Source organism: Crinia signifera, chromosome 6 (assembly GCF_055691185.1).
Source record: "Crinia signifera chromosome 6, ASM5569118v1, whole genome shotgun sequence".
NCBI lineage: Eukaryota > Metazoa > Chordata > Amphibia > Anura > Myobatrachidae > Crinia > Crinia signifera.
Genome location: NC_139222.1, coordinates 174570556 through 174595499, shown reverse-complemented (window position 1 = coordinate 174595499; position 24944 = coordinate 174570556). Strand labels below are relative to the sequence as shown.

Sequence of the window (24944 nt, the reverse complement as noted above, 5' to 3'; positions counted from 1 at the left end):
TATACACAACAAAGATATTGCGAGCGGCACTCAGAGACTGGATACACGAAGTAACACTGCAAATACGTGTTTAATGCAAACTTCAACGTTTCGGGGCGCTGGTCCCCTTCGTCAGGATAAACACAAGGTGTCACACACAAGAAATTTGTAGAAAAGACTTACCCCCCTTCTAATCACTGCTGCCCCTCCCGCTGCTCTGGGACACCTGGCAGTGCAGCACGATGTCCATTCCCCCATACTGCAGTTTCCTGTTTCCGGAGGAAACATGTCATCCTCTCCCTGCCGGTCACCTGGCAGTGCAGCACGATGTCCATTCCCCCGTACTGCAGTTTCCTGTTTCCGGAGGAAACGTGTCATCCTCTCCCTGCCGGTCACCTGGCAGTGCAACACGATGTCCATTCCCCCGTACTGCAGTTTCCTGTTTCCGGAGGAAACGTGTCATCCTCTCCCTGCCGGTCACCTGGCAGTGCAACACGATGTCCATTCCCCCGTACTGCAGTTTCCTGTTTCCGGAGGAAACGTGTCATCCTCTCCCTGCCGGTCACCTGGCAGTGCAACACGATGTCCATTCCCCCGTACTGCAGTTTCCTGTTTCCGGAGGAAACGTGTCATCCTCTCCCTGCCGGTTCCCATGGCAACGTTCGGGTTAACAATCTGAAATAACCACATAATAAACATTAAAACCGCAATTATATGCTGTGTCATTATTCATTGTTTACAAAGTGCTTAATGTAAGTGATTTGTTGCATCAGTGCTCATGTTTTTACAAAAAGAGGCTGTACTGCTTAAGCCTGGACGACGGCTAAAGTAGCCGATATTGTGCTGAAACAAAACTATCGGTTAGTGCATACATATATATGAAGTTACATTTTGCTTCCCTCATGGTTCCCCTGTTTGGGCTATTCAGTCCCAAATTGGAATATGGTGGGGCCCATCCCACCCACAACTATTGTGCTGGAGGCATGGTCGACATGCTGTGTCGCCACTCCCCTCCTACACTTGGTGGTTTTCTTTTGTCTACCCCGATTATTTTAAGGGACACACTGTTTATGATCACTGGTAACCAGCTGGCATTTACAAGTGGGGGGACCTGTCAGGGTGGGCATAGAAAGATGGTAATTAGATGAAATATATATATATACACAGGTGGCATATGTAATTGTATATGCCGCTGCCTTGACAACGGGTCCACGGAGCCTTTGGGTAGTGCAATACGGACAACGTCCCTATTTGCTATAGCCGCTGTCACTCAAGAAGCGGCCGGTCACATTGGCTGACCTGTCCGTGGCTGGGAGACGTCCCGTCTTCACGTCACGTTATGATGCGAACGATCTTAGTCCGTCCCCTTACCATCTGCTCTCATTACCTCACGCTTACCCGCTCTGTAACTGACGGGGTTAGCCCTATTTAAACACATTGAGCGTACATAGTAGCCACGCCCTCTGACGAAGTCCGCAGTGACGAAACGCGTCAGGGCATGGCCTACGATGCTCCATCTCCTCTGGCTACCGGCTTCCCAGACATGCTGTGTGTCTCCACGCTTCCCTGCAACCCAGCTCTGCGGTGTTCGAGTACAAGCAAGGTCTTGGTCCTGGTACAGTGTGAGCAGCTTATGCCTATGGTTTAAAACCCATGTCTTGTGGTACCCAGTCCACAGTGCTTTTATATCTGGTACGAGTTCATGTTAACCCGCACCTTGGATTACTTTTTTAAATAAATTTCATACTTTGAATACTACACCATGAAGCGCCTTCTTTCTGCCCCTTTCTAGAGATATATATATATATATATATATATATATATATATATATATTGATAGAGACATATTTAGCAATGTGAAATAATATAGTAGTACGTTTATTTATAAGGTGCCACAAAGTGTTTGCAGCGCCGTACATAGCAAACAAAAAAAAATTACAAGATAACGTACAGGGTGTGTTGATAAAATACAGCATAAATAGGGTATAGCTGGTAGAACTAAAATCAGCATCAGTTCTGAAGTAGGTGTCGAAATTGTCGAGGAGACTGAAGATGAAGTAGAGGAAGGGATGAACAGGGCAGGAGCACTGGTAAGGTAAAGCAGTAGGGTGAGTACGTGAGGAAGGAGGGCCCTACTTATAAGAGTTAACAGACTAAAAGGAGGTGGGTGGACGAACAAAAAACAATAGGATAAGTAGGAATGGATGGAGGGGTAGGATAGGCAGGATAGGAGGAGCAAAAGAGGTTAGGAGGAGGAGGGATAGGCTAGTCAGAAGAAGTGGATTTTGAGGGAGCGCTTGAAGGAGGTAAGGGAATCAGAAAACCTGATGGGTGGCGGGAGGTTGTTCCAGTGCAGGGGGGGGCAGCGCGAGAGAAGTCTTGGACATGGGAGTGGGAGGAGGTGATTAGATGAGAGCTCAGTCGGCGGGGGAGCAATGAGGACGGGAGGGAGTGTGGATAGAGATCAGTGAAGAGAGGTAAGGAGCGGTGGAGGAGGAGGTGGTGGTGAGGAGTTTAAAGAGAACCCGGAAAGGAATGGGGAGCCAGTGAAGAGATAGACAGAGGGGAAGGCGGAGGTAGAGCGGCGGAAGAAGATGAGCCTAGAAGCAGCGTTAAGAATGGATTGGAGAGGGGCGAGGCAGGCGAGAGGTAGCCCAGAGAGAAGGATGTTGCAGTAGTCAAGGTGGGAGATAACAAGAGAGTGAATAAGAATTTTGGTCGTGTCAGTGGGGAGGAATGGTCTGATGCGCGAGATGTTGCGGAGGTGAAAGCGGCAAGACTGTGAGAGAGCACGAATGTGGGCGGTGAAAGAGAGGGAGGAGTCAATGATGACACAGAGGCAGCGTGTTTGGTCGGTGTAGGTGATCTTGGTTTCACCAATGCTGATGGAGATAGTGGGAGAAGAGGGGAAGTTCGTGGGATGGAAGATTAGAAGTTCAGTTTTAGCCATGTTTAGTTTCAGGAAGCGTTGGGTCATCTAGGCTGAGATGGCTGTGAGGCATTCGGAGACCTTGGACAGGAGAGATGGGGATAGGTTGGGGGAGGAGAGATAGATTAGGGTATCATCAGCATAAAGGTGGTAATGGAAGCCATAGGAGCTGATGAGGTTGCCCAGAGAGGTGGTGTAGAGGGAGAAGAGGAGAGGGCCAAGGACTGACCCTTGGGGAACACCGACTGGCTGCGGGGTAGTAGGAGAGGAGGAGCTCGGAGAGGAGAATTACTAAGACACTGTCACCATTTTGGGCGCAATCGGACATCATACAACACTGACGTTTGTTTTATAAAAACTCTCTTCATGTGATATGTATACATCAATCTCTCTCTTTTAACTTTCGGATTAACATGTTCTTCTCCCCTTCGACTCTCAATATCATGTTATAATTCAAAAATTTCAGACGTAATTTTGAAAGTTGAGGTGCCAATAAAGGTCCAATCCCACGTGCGATTTAAAGGTGTTGGGTATGTACAGTATTCTAGATCTCTTGTTGTATACAAATCACCACATATATATAATTGTATACTAAAAAGTTGGATGTATGTATTTTAGAACCAGTACCCCTGATGAAGTCACTTCTGTGACGAAACGCGTTGGATCTGTTCCCATGTTTTTATGAAACAGATTGAAAATCATTGTGTCTGATATGCTTATAAGTAGGGCCCTCCTTCCTCACGTACTCACCCTACTGCTTTACCTTACCAAAAATTGTTTATCAACCGTTGTATTTATGTAAAAACAATTGTTCATTGAGGTGAAAAGTAGCATACTTTACATTTTCCTTAATATATATATATATATATATATATATATATATATATATATATATATATATATATATATATATATATAGCAGTGTAGGGACCGGCACTCCAAGTCCTTAGAAGGTATAACGGCCGGGGTGCTCACACGTATTTTTTGCTTTGATAAAGGGGGTCACACCCCGAAACGTTAGCACCGTACCTGTGTTTGGCTGTTTCTTTTGTGAAGACCGTGGGAGTGCACCTCCATTCTGTTTGGTTATATATATATATCTGCTACACAGTACAACCATGCTTGTATAAAATAAAGCATCTGTTTGTCTGTTTTGGGCTAATCACCTGCTTCCATAAGTCATCAGTCATATAGTTAAGTCTTTCCCATGAGTGACCATGCCTCCCCAAGTCTGACCCTCTTACTTGGAGTGCCTCTGTGTTCTGTTTTGGCGCCAACACGTCTCATTTTAAGGAGCTCTTTTATTTAAATAAAAAGTATTACCATTCTGCCGAGACAGAAAGAGCGTTTAAAAATTGCTCCTGTGAAAAGTTGGGGTGACTCGCTAGTTGTTAAAAGTCAGTTTACTATAGGGAAATAGGATGTAGTTGAAGCTTTCTGTTTGTACAGTGTCTCATCGGTTTCTCTAAAAAAGCAGCCAACTTTAGTTCCCCTTTATTGCATCTCTGGTAGCGATGCTCTATTGCAGGCATGTCCAAACTATGGTCCTCCAGCTGTTGTGAAACTACAAGTCCCATCATGCCTTGCCACAATTTTACTATTAGGGAATGCTAAAACTATGGCAAGGCATGCTGGGATGTGTCGTTTCACAACATCTGGAGGGCCACAGTTTGGACATGCCTGCTCTATTGTCACAATGTTTTGAAGAAAATGTGCCCCCTGTTTATTACTTACATTACACAGGTTGTCATGATGGATAAAGTCTAGATTGAAATGTAAATATTTAAGTTTAAGTGACATTCTACATCACATTCTTGTAGCATACTTGCCTACTTTTGAAAACTAGTTTCAGGGAGATTATAGTTGGTAGTAGAATTTTGCACAGCGGCCCATTGAGGGGGAATGTCATGCTCCACCCAAGGGTCGTGTCTAGTTCCATATATGGAGAGTTTGTGAAGAGAGATTGTGAACAGGGCACCTAGACGCGTGGGTGTGTACTGCTACATCTGAGAGGAATCTTTTAAAATGACATATATCCAAATGTAGATGAGGCCCAAAGCAATTACTTGCTAAAGAAAAGTCACTGATACATGTCAGGGATTGTTCATCTATTGTGTTTTACACGTGGTTCCATATAAATGGCCACACAACATGCATGTAGCCATAGGAATCATTTTAAAGTCTCTGCTCTAAATGTGAAAAAAATACCTTTTGTGATATCAAATTTCTATACACAGATAAACAGGTATATTATGAATAAGCTATTGGAAAAGATCTTGCCTGCCAATGTTCGGAGGAAAGTAGCTGAAGTCAAAGAATGATACCAGATGAACTAATAGTAAATTATAAATCTAATAACAGCATCAAATCTAAATTTAGCATTGGCATTCTTACTGGGCAGATGGCAGTGACACATTTTATTTAAAATTCCTGGCACCAGTATAATGGCTAGTCAGCACTAAACAGAGGTGAATGATTTGAATATTGAATGGTCATGCTTCAGTCATCATGAACACTAGCAACTTGCCCTACTAATTGAAGGGGGAAAACATATAATTAAGGAATTGTTATCAGCTACACATTGAGGTACTACGGGTATTACTATTTTTGTCAGCAGATCTTATTTTAACACTAGTTCATTTATGTTTTTTTTTTTCTGTGTTTCTAGGTACAGAGCATAACAAAAAGAAAAATATATTCTAATATTTTTTAATCACTTAGGAAAAATTGCTGCCAATTGCAACCATAACATGCCAACTTTCCCTAACAATCACCCATCATCAGTGAAATGTGCCTCAGATGTATGTGCACCTTACATTTTAATACAGTGTTCATTTGTACTGCGGTCGTGATAGAATCGCAAGTAACATTGCTTCAAAACACAGAGCAGCAGTTAATGAGACATATGGGGTGATTTTGGTTGACTCGCTAAGCAGTGAAAAATCACTGCCATCTAAAGTCGCCCGCTTGGGCGAGCGAATGCCCACCAAACGCAGTGGTCTGAACGCTCGCCCACCGCCCCTGTCCCAACATGTGTATGGACATCCATTTGCAGGGTAGCTTACAGGGGCAAAATCATTCGATGGTCATCAAATGATTTTTCCCCTGTTCGTAAATATCATTCAGTCTTGACAGACTGATATTTGCGCCGTCTGGTCCGAGAACAGTGCGGGTTACTGTATATGCACATAGTGCAAACATCAGTCCCTGGTGCAAATACGCCGGGGACCCAACAGATTAGAATGAGGGCTATAATGTATAACTTAGTGACTGGCAGAACAATTGTCCACAGTTGGGACAGAGCAATCTAGTCAGGTATGTTGACATGTGCTGGCACCCTGCTCCAGGACGAAGGCCTTATTTCACATTGTAGATAATACAAGTTTAACTGGGTATGTCTGAGAAGTAATAAAATAAATAAACTAAAAATAATTCCCTGTAGGGATTACAGCGCTAGTCTGGCTGGTGGAGATATTGTGCAATCCTTTTCAGATTCTGCCTTGTACAAGATGTAAACATTCACAGCTGATCTCAGTCAGAAGACTGCTCTTTCAATTCCTGAAACACTGGTTGCTTAAGTGACTTCCCTTTATTTTATGGGAGAGTACAATGTTGTATCCACCTTTACAGCTAAAGCAGAAGAAAAGTATAAATTCAGCAACCTGATGGTTTGCAGAAAAATCAGATGATTTGTGGTCTGCGCATGCTGAAGAAAGGGGCCTGCAAAATTGTGAATAGTTCTCCCTTAACCACAGTATGTAAGACATTCTTCAAAATGTGGGATTGTTTGGCCCAGGGTCTAACACAGGGGTAGGCAAGTAATTTTTAACGAAGTCCGGATAGTTCGAATTATTTTGATTGAGGTACAAAAATTCAAATATCTGTATTGTAATTAAGGTCACCTTCTGATGACAAAAACCAAACTGCCACATAAAACCTCATTCCCAATGCGCCTCAGGACTACCAAAAACAATAAAAAGGTTACATTTTTTTCCATGGGGGCCACAAAGCTCCATCCCATTGAAATGGGATGAACAAAAAAGCCAAACATTTTAAACTTACACGGCAGTATTCTGCCCACTGCTGCCGCAGCTGTATTCTGCATACTGCCGCCACCATTGTGTTCTGCCCGCTACCTCCGCCGCTGTATTCTCTGCACCGCCACCGTTCCTGCCTCTACTGCTTGTGTTACCGGCAGACTGCCAGAGATTCTCAGCCCTTGCAGTGCACAGTGACATCACCGGCGCACACAAACAATGCATTACTGGGACCGCAGAAGCCAGAAGAGGCTTCAGGAGGCGAATGGGGCCAGGAGAGACGTAATGGCCACATCTCGCCGGTCCGCATTTTTGCCCTTTGCGGTCCGGAGGTGGACCGTGGTCCGCCAGTTGCCTACCCTTGGTCTAAAATATATTTCTGAAGGTTCTGGGACCCGACTGTCCAAATCCTATGGCCCGTCTGGGTAAGATGCAGACCGACCACGGTCTGCTACCAATGGATGCGATGGTGATCCGATGATGCATCTTGCAGATGCATGCAGAAAAGCATCTATCTCCTATAGACGCCTCCTGCTGCATTTACATTTTATTTGTACAAAATTGCACAGATTCTTCCCTTACAAAACATAATAAGGCACACAGGGTGTTATTCTTGTTCATTAGGTCCTCTGTGCATTCGCACGGTGAACCAATGTTGTGAGTCTGCGCATGTGCAGACGTAGGGTGTGTGCACTCACAGGGAACTTTCGGTTTGCCAGGTGCACACACCCTGCATGGCATGCTGGGGGCGCCGGGCTGCCCCATTACCATAGGGGAACGCCCAGCATTTCGTGGGCGCTCCCATCATCGGATGTCAGCTGCCCACCCATATCCGCCCCAGCGTACACGCATATGGAAGTGACTTGAAAGTCACTTTTATATGTGTGTACCTTCCACATCATTCGATGGATGGCGACCTTCGAAAGATGTGGGAGGTTAACCACAGCATATGAATGGATGTTTATGCTAAACATCCATTCGCAGCCTTTGCGGGCGATCCCGTGCTGCGAGGGGGTTTCGGACATTCGCAGGGTGGGGTTTGGTGGATTCGCAGCCTTGCGAATCAACCAGAATAATGCCCCCCTATAAAAATACAGGACAATGCTTTATGATTTATTATGAGTATCGTCTGGTACAGCTTCAGAAGTTTAAAATAAGCTTCTCAGAGGGTGACTCAAACATCCTGGTGGAGCATGATAAAATAATGCGACTTTAACAGAACAGTACTCAGTACGGAAGCAGATCCCAAATGTTTGGTGCCATTGTAGGCCATGGAGGTGTAATGATGGTACAGGTTGAGTATCCCTTATTCGAAATGCTCGGGACCACAAACATTTTGTATAAGGGATTATTTCGGATTTCGGAATATTTTTTTAAAAACATACTTAACTGGTCCCCTGGAGGTCCCCCGGCGCCCACCAGATCCGTCTTTAGCGGCATCCCCAGTCCTAAGGATGCATTGCGTGGGTGCGCCGCTGACATCACCTGTGCAATGCATCCTTGGGACCAGGGATGCTGCAGAAGAGGAGTCTGATGGCCGCCATGGACACCAGGGGACTAGGGGAGTATAAAAAAAAAAAAAAAAAGGTGTGTGCGGGGCAAACAAATAAAAACCCCAAATATTCTGAAAACCTATGGTTATTGGAATATTTTGGATAAGGGATACTCTACCTGTGTAAGTGAAAGAAGAAAAAGCACATGATGGAAGAGGACTTTGATCATAAGAGTTTAAGGCCCCCCATACACTTGTGTAACTTCTCTGAGGGTAGAAGTCAAATGCGATCCCCCTTGAACCGTACGGGAAGTAGGATCCACCGTATGAGGTCCTTTTGCATACGATGTATTGTATGCGATCTCAGCAAGTGCTGTACGATCCATCAAATCATTAGTGCAGCATTTGCAATCTCTGGCTCCGATCCGCATGAGACCATGCATTACATTGGAATCGGAGACCAAATGTATATGATTTGACACTTTTCATCTGATTTATCATCCCAATCTGTCGAAATCAGGTCAAAGGGGGCCAAATCGTAGAAGTATATGTCCAGTTTTACAGCATAAGGGGGAGGATAGACAGACAGGGTGACAGGAGTGAGACAAGTGGGCAAGAATGAGAGCTAGTAGGCTTTAATACAGTGGTTCTTAAGAGCCAGTCTAAGGTTCTGTAGAAAGCAAGAGAGTCTGATACTCCCCCATCGTTATTTTATCCCAAGCCCACCTCCATACACCATCCATTCCAGTCTCATCCCCCATCCCTGGTCTTCTCTGCACAATGTCACCTTCTTCGCCATGTATGTCCCAGATCATGTGATAAGCCTAGGAATCGTTGTTATGAGAAGCATGTATGATATTAGTAGTTTGAGGGTATGCTGATCAAGGCTGGATTATAGGCAGGGCTTCAAGGGTGTTCGTACCGGGGGCCCAACACACTGTCCCTGACAGGGCCATAACTAGGCACACGGTGCAAATGCACTGTGGGTGGAGCGCTGTCAGCAGCACCCACAGGGCTGCACCTCACTATTAAAAACCCATTTCATGCCCCAGTCCAACTGCTCCAATGCTGCCGCTACCTGCGGGACTGCCCGCAGTGGGGTGCGCCCAGCTCCTTCACACACACACACACACACACACACACCACTTAATCTGGCCTTGATACTGTTCCTTGTATTGCCATATTGGAGTATACTCGGGTGCCAGTATACTGGGATGCCTCCAGGTGAGTTGGATCTTAATTTAGAAATACTTAAATATATGGCACAAAGTGGTGCTACTATCACGTAGTGCAGGAACACCAGAGCCATGGCTGGTCACTTAACATGTTTGCAAACGCATTTAAAAAAATATTTTTCTATCATGTAGTATGCAAGTTACTTTTGCTGGTCCATTATAGCCCTGGATGGATTATTGATCGGAGGTTGATGATTGGGGCGGAATCATCCCAGGAACCCCATACTGCCCCAATATTATCTATTGGCCAACTCCTGGCAGTGCTGCAACTTGTTAATTCACATCGCCTACTCCTGGCAGCAATGGAGACATCATGTACTATGCGGTGACACTGCTTGTAAGGGTTCAACTTTATTGGTGACCCCTTAGGGGTCTATGTATAAAGTCTTACGGCGGGATGTACTATGACAAAAAGGCAGTAAACCCACGTTTTACCACCTTTTCAAAATTACTGAAACCCAGCCGCACCGTCTTCGGTGGGCAGGGTATCGCCACCTTTGGGTGGTGATGCCCTTTAGAAGCTTATGGGCTTATATCGCTGCCTGCACCCCCCTCCCCTGTCCTCCATGCTGCTCCTCCTCCCCCAGCAGCATGTCACAGCCGGGGATGTCCTTCCAGCCCACAGGGGGGAGGAGGAGATGCCGGGGATGCCACAGAGCCGAGGAGACCCCCCCCCCCCCCCCCGCAAACCACATTACAGTTATTGTGGGAGGCCTCCGTCACCGCACCGCAATGCCAGCCACATATGTTAGTACATATGCCCTGGCATCGTGGCGTAGGTGTGACGATGTACGTTAATACATCCCGCCCTTAGAAAGAGATAAAGTGCCAGCCAAAAAGCTCCTTTCATGGCAGTTGGGATATGATTCCCTGGTACTTTATCACTTTAAATGTTATCACTCTCCAAGGCTTAAGGTGCCCTCACGCGGTGCGATTTGATCTTTTTAGTTCAAATAGCATCGCGTGTAGTTCAAGTCGCTCCATCTTTTATTTTGCCTTGCGATGCAGTGCTTGCTCCAGTGTAGTCCATATTTATTGCAAGGCAAAATAGTATGCAGTCAGGTATTTTTGAACTAGATGTACCCTGTAATTTACTATTGTTGTGTAGAAAAAAATTAGGTGGAATCAAATAGCAGGTAGTTCAAATTGTACAGTCCAAATTGCATGGCTCAAATCGCACCTAGCACACATCTCACCTGTGTAGGGACCATTAATAAATAGACCCCTTTATTTGGTGGTCCAGGCTGGAGAAACTCTATCATTAGCCTTCTTACCACGTACCCTGTATGCACCGGCCTCCGCTCTGCTTATGCAGTGGACACCCATCACCTCTCCATATTCCCCAGCCTCTGCTTTCCTTGTACCCTTTATACCGGCAACCCTTTCTTAAAATGATCCCCTGTACGGCCCAGTCTCCTCCCCCCTATGCCAAGTACTCCACGGTGTCGGTGCCTTGGGTGCAGTCGATGTCTGGTAGTCTCCGAGACGGAGGCTGAGCTGCTGCAGCTCTCCCCTCCTAGGCTCACACTCACTCACTCAGCCCCCTCACGGCCGATCTGTGTCTCCACCCCCGGCCTCCTCCCCCTGACCGTGTGTCTCCTCCCTCACAGCCGTTCTCCCTCAGTGCCAGTCTCCCCTCTCCCCCTTCTCATGGCTCTACTCTGTACATCCGGGCCTCCGCCGTCCGCCTGACTCCCCTCCCCACACAGAGCTCACCGTGCCCGGCCTCACCCAACACTCCACGCCGCGGCTCCGGCCCGGGCCTACCACGCCCTCCGGACTACTTCAGGGGGCCGGGGCCATGTCTAACCAAGGATCCCGGAGGAACGGACCCGTAAAGCTCCGTCTAACCGGTAAAAATACCTATTTTCACTTAGCGGGTCCCGTCTGCGAATTAGCGGCCAATGCGGTGTAAAAGCGTCTCCTGGCCTTAAGTGACTGGCGGCCGGGAATCTCCACAGGCGATAGGCCTGAGATCAGGAGCGGCTGGGCCTCTCCGCACCGTAGGGGTTAATAGGCCGTCGTAATCTGCACCCCAATCTGGGCTGTATTTGTGCGGGGTGGGGGTGCAGCCTGCGGGCGGTGTCTTCTAATTACGGAAGGTACATGTCATATGTTTGTATGTATGTATGTATGTGTATGTATATATATATATATATATATATATATATATATATATATATATTATAAAATTCAGTGTCACTCTATTCTGTTGTCTCCCATTTATTGACAATTATCTTCTCTGGGGTTAAAGAAGCACCCACTGTTGTTTTAAGTCTGTGCCCAGCCCCCCCCCCCCCCCCCTTCCCCAGTATGTAGCCTTACATCAGGAATTTTAGTAATTATAGGGATCCATAGAGTCCCTGGTACTCAGTCTTCCTTTGCTCATTTGGAAACCATCTTGTATCCCTTACCCCTTATTCACAACTGGGTCAATTCTTCTTATTTTAAGAGCAAATTCAGTTTCCGCATGATGTGTGACTATACATAACCGCTTATTGGGTAGCCAAGCAGCACTTATTTTCTTTATCACCTCCATGGAGACCTAGGGAAAGTAAGCAATTACTGGTAACAAATTGCCTTAGACCAAATATTTGGAAGGCGCTTTGTGGCCATTTCACTGAATTAAATTCTCCCAGAATATGTTGTTTGATTTTTGTATTTGAAATGTAAAATAGTACCCATTTTTTGTTTTGATATTGTTGTGGTGCCCCAGGATATGTTTAAATGTTACGCCATTTGCTTGGGTGCCTAAAAGCAAGTGTGACTCCTGTCTGTCTCTGTGGACATGTGGGGAAAATAATTTACCATTATTGACATAACTCCCCGCCTCTCCCAGCCTAACGCCAAACTGCCCGCATACTTTCAGGATTCTGCATTGGCATCTACACTGATGTCTGGGTACCGGTGACGGCATCCCAACAGCAGGGATGTTAACTGCATCCCGTCAGCGCTACATTTATCCAATATGCACAATTTCCAGTGATATATTATGCTGAATTTTATTTCCCCAAAGGAGTCAATGGGGGAGATATATGAAGCAATGGACAAATTACCGGTAGAAATGAATAAACTTCTAGGTAGCATTTACTGAGTACTTTATATAAAATAACAGGTAGAATCTGATTGGTTGACATTGGCTGTGGTTACAAGTGTCACCATGAGAACTAACATTGTAATTCTCAACTCATCAAGGAATATCATCTCCCTTTATTGTATTCATATTTAAGTGTATTTATTCCAAAATGTCACGCCATTCTAGTTCATACACTATCTAAAAATATTGCATCCGATTCTGGCGGTTTGGGCTGAGAAATCAAGTAAAATTGGCCCAAATCGCATGTGTATGACATCCAATCCAATCTAATGTGTGGTCCCATGCCCATCAGACTGGAGCCGAAGGTCAGATGTGCTGCATGTCAGACCTCAGAATCAGAAACCCTCCTAGTGGCTGGGAACGGGATCACATATGTTCTGACTTCTGTGCGACTTCTCACCTCGCAGAAGTCACATTGTGTATTGGGGTCCTTAAGTTTGTTTATTTAACTAGGTAGAACATATGAAACTGCTGAAATGTCAGTAAATATGCAATTGAATAACCTAACTGATACAAACCAAAATTCTCAATATTGGTATGCATCATACAACTTTGACTAAGGAGTCTATTTGCAAAGGCATGGATGGAGATTAAATGGATGGGGGAAGATTCCCAGCCAACCAGCTCCTGTCATTTTTCAAACACAGACCATAACATGGCAATTCGGTGCTAATTGGTACTTTTTAGACAACCAAATCCCTTTGACATGGTATTTCACACTGCCACTTGGAAGATTTAAGTTGGGTACATACTGATAGATGTATCTGCAGATATATCTGTCGTTTAATTGATCAGCATGTTTTCCATACACACTGCCTGATCCTTACCACCCAACTATCCCGATCAGTTGGAAGTGTCCCCCCTTCCCTGTCAGTGCAGTAAATAGACTGCCTATTCAGGAAGACTGGGGTATTTGCCATGGCCACACAATGGTAAAACGGGGGTGTGGCCTCGCAGGGATGCCCGTGATCGCGAGGCGATCTCCTTTTTGTGAGTGCGTGACAGGGACATGCGCATGTTCATTTGAGCTGTCAATCACCGACGTCTACTGTGCAGGTGTATGGGTGGTTGGCTTATTGCCTGTACATACAGCAGGATGCGTCTGAAATATCGTTAGGTACATCAGGTGTTGGCTGACGTGATGTCTGTGAAAGATGAAGTTCAGACCTATTGCTGGAATAAACTGGCTTATGTTCCATCGATGATAGATAGATATAAGTTCAACCAATGTGCATGCACCACCAGATCTTTCGGTTTATACCGCTTTTACACCAAAATCCCAGGTCCGAACTGGTATTTGGAACACGGTTCCAATCTGGGTCGGATGTAGGATTTTCCCCAATTACACTGTGCAGGGTGTGACTCTTGGAGATGACATCATCTCCAAGCGGCAGAACCGCCGAATGATGCGTGGGGACATGCCCAGCACCAAGGTAAGCTGTTGGGTTGCCCCCAGCCTTCGTGCACCCCTACCCCTCTTCCACGAGGTGAATGAATGCCACACACAGGCATCCATTCACCTCCTCCCTGGCTCCACTGCTGTCTGCACAGTACAGCAGACAGCAGCGGAGGCTGTGTGCGCCCCTCGGCCAACCTCCATACTGACCGCAGGATGCTGCGGTTGGGAGGTTGGGCTCCCCCATTGGTGTAAAGGGGAGACAGGTCACGCAACCCTGCATACTTGTTTACACTGCTCCACCACCTGGGTCCTCCCCCTTAACACTGACGCTGACCTGGGTCCACGAGGCAATAACCCAGGGGTATTATTGAGTATCCAACACCCATGTGTGTGCATACTAGCACTGAATTGCTTTCTGTATTGAACACCAAAACTTCTGATGACTTTAATTTTTGTTACATACATTATACAGACAAGTATTTTACCATTTTGAACACTTACATACAGTTGATTTAAGGTATTTTAATATTAAGTTATTGTATGGTTCCTTGTAATTTTTTTATTTATTTATTAAGTTTCTTATATGGTTGCAGCATGTTCCTTTGTGTATACAATTGGAAATAGGGATAAACAAGCTGGGTAGTTACAGACAGTCAAAATGGCAGGAGGGGCCTGCTCGCAAGCTTGCAACCTATTGTATTATAAAGTACTGTACGGTTTAGTGTCCTTTCATATGAAATGCTTAGACAGAAGAGTTTAGGATTTTTTTTATTGTTTAGAGTTTGGAATATTTCATATTCATATTGCGATCTTGGGGATGGGATCCAAGTCTAAAAATGAAATTTCTTTCATGTACACCAGGCATTCCCAAACACGGTCCTCAAGGCACACCAACCGTGCAGGTTTTAGTGATATCCAGGCTTGAGCACAGGTGATTTAGTTAGTACCTGAGTGATTCTGATTAAACCATCTGTGCTGAAGCCTGGATATCACTAAAACCTGCACTTTTGGTGTGCCTTGAGGACTGTGGTTGGGAATGCCTGATGTACACCTTATCACATAGCCTGTAGCAAACTAGTAAAGCTGAGCTTTCCACTGTTGGGATTTCCCTTAAATTATACAAAAACAAATGCTGGGATCTGAAGTCATTGTAAAAATTGGCAATTCACCAGACAAATTGGTTTGTCCAGAAACAACAATTCTTACAAATCCTATTGGGTGCATGGCACACATTAATTGTTTGGTTTGGTTGAATCGACCAATTAGTCACATTTACTGACAAAAGCTGCCTGAAAATGTCTAAGCCTGTGATTGCTTTTGTCTACCATTTATGTGTCCTGAGGGCACCTACTTGAAACAGTACTTGCACAGAAAGTTTGTTGTGTACAGACAGTCTGTATATCTCAAAGCTTCTTGTATATTTTTTGTCATTGAAACTAAGGTAATAAGATATTTTGTATCTACAGATATGTGGCTGCTTCTGGTCTATGGACATTAAGTTATTATATTACTATAAGGCATGTTTAATGAGCCTCCCTTGTGGTTATCAGAGTACTACCACAGTTGATATTGGCCGCTCAGTTGATTAAAATAGTTTATTAAACTGTATAGACTACAATCTGTCTACAATGTATAGAAGTTAAGCTCTGATTTAATGTACTCACAGTGCGCTATATAAAAAAAGTGCTGATTATAATGCAATGACGTACAAACATTGGCAACAGCATAAGAACTTGTCCTCCCTTACATTTTGTACACTGCTTTATGGGTTGGTGACCAAAAATCTAAAAGTTCAATGATTCTTTAAATACGGCGTATTGGCAATTTGTGATGCCTGATTGTGTTGAGCCCCAAGTTTTCAGAAACTTGTATGCAATTGCGGCATTCATTTACCAGAAGCAATGAAATCTGGGCTGACTTCCTTCATTTTAGGAGGGAAATTTCACTAGGTTTAAGGTTCAGAGAGAGGTTATTTACATATGATTAGTGCGATGATATTCAAGGCATGCATTTTGACATGAATGCTATAGATGTGGAGTTTGTATTTTATTCTGCAGTTTGCATGTGTTTCCTCTTGCATTGCAAAATCATTGGTAGGTTGGTTACCAAATGGTCAAAATTGACTTGTGTGGTAGTGAAAAGCTCTTCAGAAGGCCACAATAAAGTAGAGACATCACTGTTTTACCTCACTAATTCATAGTGACTTAATGAGCACATTATTGGCTCGTCCTCCATAATGTCTTTTTCCTTTGAGTAAGGTTTTTACCTGTAGTTTTCTTGGGTATGGGTCATACCGTCGACATCACTAAGGTTGACTTGCATTGTGTCCACCACTGATGGTCAGCATGAGCCAAGGTCAACATGGGCTTAGGTCTGCTTGTCATTAGGTTGACGGTCAAAAGGTCAACATGGGGTTTTTCATTTTGACTGTCGACCTTGGCTCATGTTGACCTTCAGTGGTCGGTCCAATGCATGTCGACCTAACGACCGTATACTGTTTCCTTTGCATGATTACTTGCTGACAGCTATTGTGAAATGTCTGCAGATGCCAGAAATGGCATACTACAGGCAGTCTGTAAACAATTGGGAAAGGTGGCATTTTAGTAACAGACTATACCATCTGTCAGTCTCGTTTACAAAGCAACATGAACAGGAAAACCACTTCCAAACTGCAAAGCATTTTTTGATCATTAGCCCTTGGCTGATTAATCATGAATGTAAGATTGTGGTGTAGTAGTTCATTGGTCTTGAAACCTCTCACTGGTTTCTGGGATTGGGGTTAGTCACAGGAGCTAATGCTGTGTAGAGATACTTGTGGTGTGTATTGTATGTGAGCTCCCTGGGCTGGAATCTCTGCTCCTTGAGGTATGTAGACGGAACTATTCAGCTGTGAAAACAAGCCTTTGTTGTGGATTCCAGAGTCATGCTCCTGTGCTGTAATAATCCCAGTTTCTGTTGTTCTAGCGCTTGGTGGGCGTGGCCTGTGTTCTCTGGAAGGAAGTGGGTTAACAGGAACTGAAAACAAGTGGCCAGCATTCCTTGTGCACTGGATGTGGGTTGATGTCTGGCTGTACTTTCATAGAGTGGGTTAAAATGTACAATAGTAACTACTTTTCCCTGGCATTGGTAGTCAATGAGTTAATCTACTACGGGATGTTTATCTGTGAATATTTTAAACAAAATCAGTGATACATTTGATGAAACATTTTTGTTTGTTTTTCTTTATTTACAATATATGTTCTGACTTTCAGTTTTTGTAAAGAAAGAGGAAGGATGAGTACTTTAACAGGACTATTACCCATTGGTTTATAGCTGGTTACTGTCCATCTCCTCAAGGCTTTCCTTTTTCATTTGACATGTGGATTAGGATAGAATAAAATGCACTTTCAAATATATAAATGTGAACTTTCATTTGTGCAAACATCCTTTTTTTTTATTTGTGTCTGTGGTATGTGTATGCAGGTTAACTTGGTTTGACATTTGTTACTGATTTCGTAATCAGCCGTGAATAATATAAACTTGTAAGCTTGGTTTATAGAGGCAAAGCCATTGACGAATGGGTTAAACTATTACCGTTTATTTTGGGTTGCATCCGCACTGAAAAGGCTAAAGCTGACATGGTTTGTGCTCTGCTAATGCCAGTCATGAATGGGTGCAGGTTAAGCTAGCATAGCTGGTGCTTTGAACGTGTTCCTATAAATTAATGGGTTAAACTAGCGCATATTATTGAATTGGTGCAAGCAGTGAACAAGTTAATCTGGCATGGCTTCTTGGAAGTGAGCTACCAGCAGTAACTGGGTTAAGCCAACAAGTCTTGTGTAATAGTCAGCAGTGAATGAGTTGTATAATTACTCTGGGGCCATTCAGTACAGAGCCAGGTCTCATTAGTTTCAGCATGTGCTGGTAGTTTTGCTTCCTCTTCTGAACTTAGTATCTGAACACTTATGGTTTTCAATGTGCAGGTTAGCATTTTAGAAGTCTGTCACTTAGCATTAGAGAGCTGAGCACTGTAAATGTAACACAGGTGTAGAAATAAATGTTTGTAACCCCACTGTGTGCACCCCTTCAGCAGTTTATTGGCTGAACAGGCATGAATGAGAAATGTGAGCTTCTCTTTCGGGTTTCCAGAGTCTGGATGTCTTTATGTATGGAAATGCACAATAGCGACAGGAGACAAGATCGCTCACATAGATTCTTTCACGTATAAGGATAAATACTGCATGCCTTGTGTCTTGCTATAATCTTTTCGGGCTCACCATGTGTCATTCTGTGTCATTCTGTGTCATGAGTTCTCCAGCCTGTGCCAGCCACGGAGTCTAGCTCATCCACCTTTTCTCAGCAGCCACTGTTCTACGCACAGGTTGCTGGTGTATCTTTCAATGCCTTTTTTGTTGTAGCCTACCTTGTGTGAGTGCGTATATAAAAAGGTGCTCCTTAGCTGACATAGAAATCCAGCAAGCTTGATAAGAAGCCAGCCATGTTATAGGAAAAGCCAATAATCCGGTTAGGCTGATTAGCCATATCTGTCATACATGGGTGGCTTAAATGTTTAGTGAATATACAGTGTATTGTATATTTGTTAGACCAAAGAGCTTAATGTTCAGGTCTGATAGGGTTCTATTTATGGCTGATATTGGACCACGAAATACAGTTGCCACTAGGTGCTTTTTTTGCACCGATTATGCCAGTCGCTTATCAGCTGTCTCGGACACCCCTCTCTCTCATTGCATCCCACAGTCTGCTGATAATGCATTGTGAAGCTCGGTACACACTATTATTGCTATAATTATGAGGGGGATCTGAACAGCCATCTTATAGTGTGTACACCATATTAGTTATTTTCGCCCATCTTTCATTGCATCGTCCCATGTGCTTCACGTCCGATTGGACTGTGCAGTGTGGTGTATGCTATGCAGTGTGTGTTCAGGAGAAACAATTGTATACAAACTTCGGACGCTATATATTGTGCTGTCATTCGGACGATGTGCTCTATATTGTGTGTTCTGGGAGATGGTGACATTGGAACAACTGAAACATTATTTTGTCACGTCATGTAGTGTGTACCTAGCTTAACACGTGCTGTTTATATGCATTCCCAATAAATGTATACATATGTAATAGTCACACATTTCCCTTATTTATGGACGTGTACATAGTGTTCAGCTTAGAATCCAGCCCTCCTCCCAAGCCCCCCTGCCCTCTTTGTTGGCCTGTATTTTTCAGATGGATCTAGCAGACTGTCTGTCTCCCAGATGTTTTGTATGTAAAATCTTTTTAAAATCCGTCATATTTTTCCCTTTTTTAGCTGAAGACATCAGACAACCTTTTCAGTGCCAGGGGATGAAATACCATTGCTGTGTGGGGGATGGCAGGATTCTTGTGCAGAAAGGGGTTAAAGTGACGTCTGTACTAGGCCCTAACACAAAAAATTGCTCAGCAAAACGGCTTCCTCTTCAGTCTAGCACGGAGTCTGGGTACTGGCAGCTCTCCAGCTTTTTATATGAGCTGAATTGGTCATAGCTGTTACAGGAATTTTTGTTAGTGTCGTTCAATCTTTTTAAACCTAAAATTAAAGTTTGTGAATGTTACAGAATCATTAGTGACATTCACAAATAAAAGGATCCAATTGAATATCAGAGTTGAGTTTGGATAAGATCTCTGAACCTAAATATGGTCTGATAACAGAGGACAGTATTTCACTTGTTGAAGAGGTACTCTTTACCTAGCACGGCGCCCACGATTTTGATCGTGGGCATCGCAGGTAAAAAAATCGCGGGCATCGCGGCCATTGAATGCACTAAAAATCGGGTGCGACGCGACCGACGCGATGCCCGCGATTTCCCATAGGGATCAATGTTAAATTTCTCAATTGACCCTATTTTACTTTTCAATGCCTCAATTGACCCGATTTTTCCATAGGAAACAATGTTAAATGGCCCACAGAGGCCAAATAGGCACCCTAAAGTGAGAAATGGCCCCCACAATTGTTAACGCCACCCCACGATCAACGTCAACCCGAAGCGTGGCGAGCGGCGGCGGTACGCGTCCTACGACCTTTTCATACCCCCACTATCCACGTTGGCGTGGAGTTGAGAATAGAATAGTGTGGCGAGCGCAGCGAGCCCTGCGAGGGGACGCGGATACCTTCACAGGTAAACGCGTCCCTTCGCGGGCTTCACAGGTATCCGCGTCCCCTCGCGGGCTTCACAGGTATCCGCGTCCCCTCGCGGGGCTCGCTGCGCTCGCCACGCTTCGGGCTAGGTGGCTCGCTGCGCTCGCCACACTATTCTATTCTCAACTCCACGCCGACGTGGATAGTGGGGGTATGAAAAGGTCGTAGGACGCGTACCGCCGCCCCTCGCGGGCTCGCTGCGCTCGCCACGCTTCGGGTTCACGTTGATCGTGGGGTGGCGTTAACAATTGTGGGGGCCATTTCTCACTTTAGGGTGCCTATTTGGCCTCTGTGGGCCATTTAACATTGTTTCCTATGGAAAAATCGGGTCAATTGAGGCATTGAACCGAAAAATCGGGTCAATTGAGAAATTTAACATTGATCCCTATGGGAAATCGCGGGCATCGCGTCGGTCGCGTCGCACCCAATTTTTTTAGTGCATTCAATGCCCGCGATGAGCGCCGTGCTAGGTAAAGAGTACCGTTGAAGACATATGTGACCAGCAGTTTTGAGTTCTTTATTTCTCTGATATAGATATGAACAAATGAATGTAGAAAGATAGTTCTATAACTTTAGTTTCTATGAGGGTGCGTTTTAGAGCTCTCCTTCAAGTCTAGTTAGCATTGGTGCCCATTGCATACTGTATTGAATCGGCCCTATTATTTCTTTACCTTTCTCTATAATCTATCAGAGATCAGTCTTATGGAGGTGTGATAATCTATCACATTGCAGTTTCTTGAGGGTTGTAACATAGTAGAAATTAATATGCGAGTCCTGGATGGGTGAGATAAGGGGATAAGGGAGACCAGATCATAATGTCCTGGAAAAGTGCGAGAGCATGGACAAACACACAACCCTCTAAGTTTGTTTATGCAATGCATCTGAAATATGATGGGGGAATAAAATGTTGGGTACTTGTTTCCTAGAACGGCCACAATCGCGGGCATCGTGTACCTTAAAGTTAAGGTACACGATGCCTGCGATGGACCCGATTTCCTTTGAAATTAGGTCCATTTTGCTGGCAAAGGCAAAATCGGGGGCATCGCGTCGGTCGCGGCCATTAACATGGCCTCCCGACGCGATGCCTGCGATTTTGCCATAGGCTTCAATGTTAAAATATTTTTTAACATTGAAATCGGGAGCATCGCGTCGGTCTTGTGCCATTATAATGGCACAAGATGAGATGGACTTGATTAAGTCCATCTCACATAGGAAACAATGTGAAATGGGCCAATATGACCCATTTCACATTTGTATATGGCCCCGTCGTCACCCTCTGACGCCAACCCGAAGCGTGGCGAGCGGCGGCGGTGCGCGTCCTCCGACCTTTTCATACCCCTACTATCCACGTCGGCGTGGAGTTGAGAATATAAAGTGTGGCGAGCGCAGTGAGCCTGAAGCGTGGTGAGTGGACGCGTATACCTGTGAAGTTATACGCGTCCCCTCGCCAAACTTTATATTCTCAACTCCACGCCGGCGTGGATAGTAGGGGTATGAAAAGGTCGGAGGACGCGCACCGCCGCCCCCCTTGCGGGCTCGCTGCGCTCGCCACGCTTCGGGTTGGCGTCAATCGTGGGGTAGCGTTGAGGGGGTAAAATTGGGGGTCCCAGGGACCCTATTCACATTTGATTCAATGTAAAAATCGCGTCGGTCGCATGCGATGCGACCGACGCGATTTTTCCGACACGACCACCCCGATGCAAATCGGTGTGGCCGTGCTAGGAAACAAGTACCAAATGTTGCCTTTCTCCCCCTGCTGGCAGTCTAAAGTAATGGGTGTCAATCTGGATGTAATCAGTTGTTGCCTTAATCAGATGCCAATGGCTGAAAGCACCAGGTTTAGCCGCCCAAATCTAAACGTCTGTGTTTGAGCGCCAAATCTACAGACTATAAACATATATTTTTTTTCTCACACCTCCAGAGTCTGCGAAAAAAATTAAAATGTGTGGGCCGTAGTAATGTCGGTCTGATTGGAGCAACAAGTGAATCGCTCCGATAGACTGCCAGCAGGGTCAGTGTAGCAGAATTGAATACACCCCCTCCCCCACCCCATTGTGTATCATTTACAGTTTCCAGTGTTATGCACAATTAAGCATAGAAACTTTCTGTTTAGTGTCCCATTTCATTTGTACTGGTCACCTACAGCAGGGCTCGACAAACCCTGGGGGCCAGGTCACCATGGTGCCAGATTCTGTTTCCTGGTAACCAGATTTTTTTGGTGAGGAAGCAGAGTCTGGTTGTGGACAGAATCGGGTGCGCTTGTGGTAACAGCCAGGTAGAGCGGTGGACAACCCTGCAGGCTGTATGAGAGCAGGTTCGCCATGGCTATTAACTTGAGCCGCTGGGGGCATGGCCTAATCAGGCTGCAGAGAAGCTGTTTCCCTTGAGCTCCTGCCCGCTGTCTTCAAAAACACCTCTAAAGAGCCGCTGTGGCGTCCTGGTGTTCACGGAGATCCCCACTGCTACCTTCTACCCAACCCACCTTTAGTGTTAACAATTGCGGAGCCTGGGTACACTGCCTCCTTCCCTGCGGGTTGTGGCCTACTAGCTGTTCAGAAGCCAGGGCCTCAATTAGGGACTGATTATAGACTCAATCCCTGCTGCATCTATACACCCCCTGATGGCTGATGATGGGAAAATAACAGATCTGTAAATATATGTAAAGCTGGATACACTGGAGGGATGTCTGAACTATTTGCTGTTTTAAGACAAAAAAATCACCTACACCACTCAGTGTGTATGGTGAATTGTGAGCCCCCACATTTGGAAGCAGCTAACTCTACTTTTGATGTACTGTAAATCAAACCTAGTGTTATCCCTAGCGACCTTGTATATGGTTCTGAGTGATGGAACATGATCATTTAATCTTGTTTAAAACTCGTTTTAATGTGTACACGAAACCTGGGCTCGGGGTAATTTGTATCAACATCAGAACAAATGCCTTTTCGCTCCACTGTGAACTCAGTTTTAAATTTTGTTTGCCCTTTCTCCCTGAATGTCATTGAGACACACTTATGTTTTGGAGTCTTGGTGGTTCACTTAGCTTTAGCATATGCTGCAATTTGTGGCGTAAAGCTTGGGGCGTGGCCATGATAATGCCATATGTCACCATGTCCCCTTCATTGGCCTCATAAGTCATATAATACAGTACTGTCATTTATTATGATACGCGCACACCAGGTAACATTGATACTGGGTGTCTCTTGAAGTAGAATTAACTTTTATATTCAGTTTGTGGGGTTCTAGTTAATAAAACATTGTACACTTTTCACAAAAATAGTCACATTTCTCAAACAACGTTTTGCCACATATATATGAAAGTTGCTGCCGGGACAGCCTATAAGTGTAATAGAGCTTTCCTGGAAAGCAAAGCTGTGAAGACTGGAATGTTATGGGGAGGACCATGGGATGCAAAGTATCATGGGAAGCCCAGGAGGAGGAAGAGTCCCTGCCCACTATATGAAGGTATGTATAATGACATCAACAGAATACTGCAGACTGGTTATTTTATATGGAGGTAGCACAATCTACAGTGACTGCTACAGATTTGTGATTTCTTCAGACTTTTTACTGTACTGAAATTTTTGGATAGTTTAAATCTATCATTCTCCTGCTAATCTGCTGGAAAAGTGTTATTGTTTTGTTTACTAAATAGATCTCTAAGGCAGGCATGTCCAAACTATGGCCCTCCAGCTGTTGTGAAACTACAAGTCCCATCATGCCTTGCCACCGTTTTGCTATTAGGGAATGCTAAAACTATGGCAAGGCATGCTGGGATGTGTAGTTTCACAACAGCTGGCGGGCCACAGTTTGGACATGAATCATGATGAATTTGCAGGTGTGAATTATCATGGAAGCGGCCGCAAATTCCAGAAAAGTGTTCGCTGCCATATAGAGTAGCAAGCAATTTCCAGCGAAGGGGGTGATCGTTCAGTTCAAACTCTGTGGCAACCGCACCTCGCACCCTTTGCATTTTATAGGATTGACACTTTAGGGTTGATTCAAACTAGTAATTTTTTTTATAATTTCCATTATACTATGGCAGCGGTTCTCAAACTGTGGGTCCTGACCCCAAAGTGGGTCCTGACCATCTCAGCATGGGGTCGCGACTCTATAGGTGCGTACACACTTACAGATTTTCTGTCTGATCTATCTGGTGGGAACAAAAATCTGGAAATGTATGGGAGCAACTGACAATCAGAAAATTGTTCCCAAACACAATGATCAGTCAGACAAATTATTTAATCGATCTGATATAACAAATGTATCAAATAATATAATATTTTTTCTTTTTTCCTGCATTTGGGTGGACATTTTTGATTTTTTTGATGTCATATGCTCGCATACATTTCCAGGTTTTTGTTCCCACCAGATAGATCAGACAGAAAATCTGTACGTGTGTACGCACCTTAAGTTGCAGACCATCGCGCTGATGACTTTTTAATCTCAGTCAGTGATTCAAGGAGTCTAAAAAATATGTTTAATTGTCTGTCACTTCAGACTCCTCACATCATTTTGTGCCTTCACAATGCTGCCATGTATGTGACTTTCTGCAGTAACTTGCTGGGGTCCCAGAATAATTTTTTGTTGTCTGATGGTGGCCC

The 24944-nt window shown here is 44.7% G+C and overlaps 1 protein-coding gene across 8 annotated transcripts in view; it reads left to right on the top strand.

The window, feature by feature from the left end:
- The first annotated feature begins 10933 nt into the window (after nucleotides 1–10933).
- SMURF2 (SMAD specific E3 ubiquitin protein ligase 2) overlaps nucleotides 10934–24944 on the top strand; it is an 87158-nt gene continuing 73147 nt past the window's right edge. For 2 of the 8 annotated variants that reach the window (XM_083148174.1, XM_083148172.1), the window contains exon 1: nucleotides 11191–11525. In XM_083148174.1, the coding sequence (XP_083004300.1) occupies nucleotides 11474–11525 (52 nt within the window). In that variant the 5' untranslated portion in view covers nucleotides 11191–11473. Of the gene's footprint in view, nucleotides 11526–24944 lie in introns of all 8 variants that reach the window. The other 6 variants (XR_014444545.1, XM_083148170.1, XM_083148175.1 and 3 more) reach the window with 6 other exon arrangements.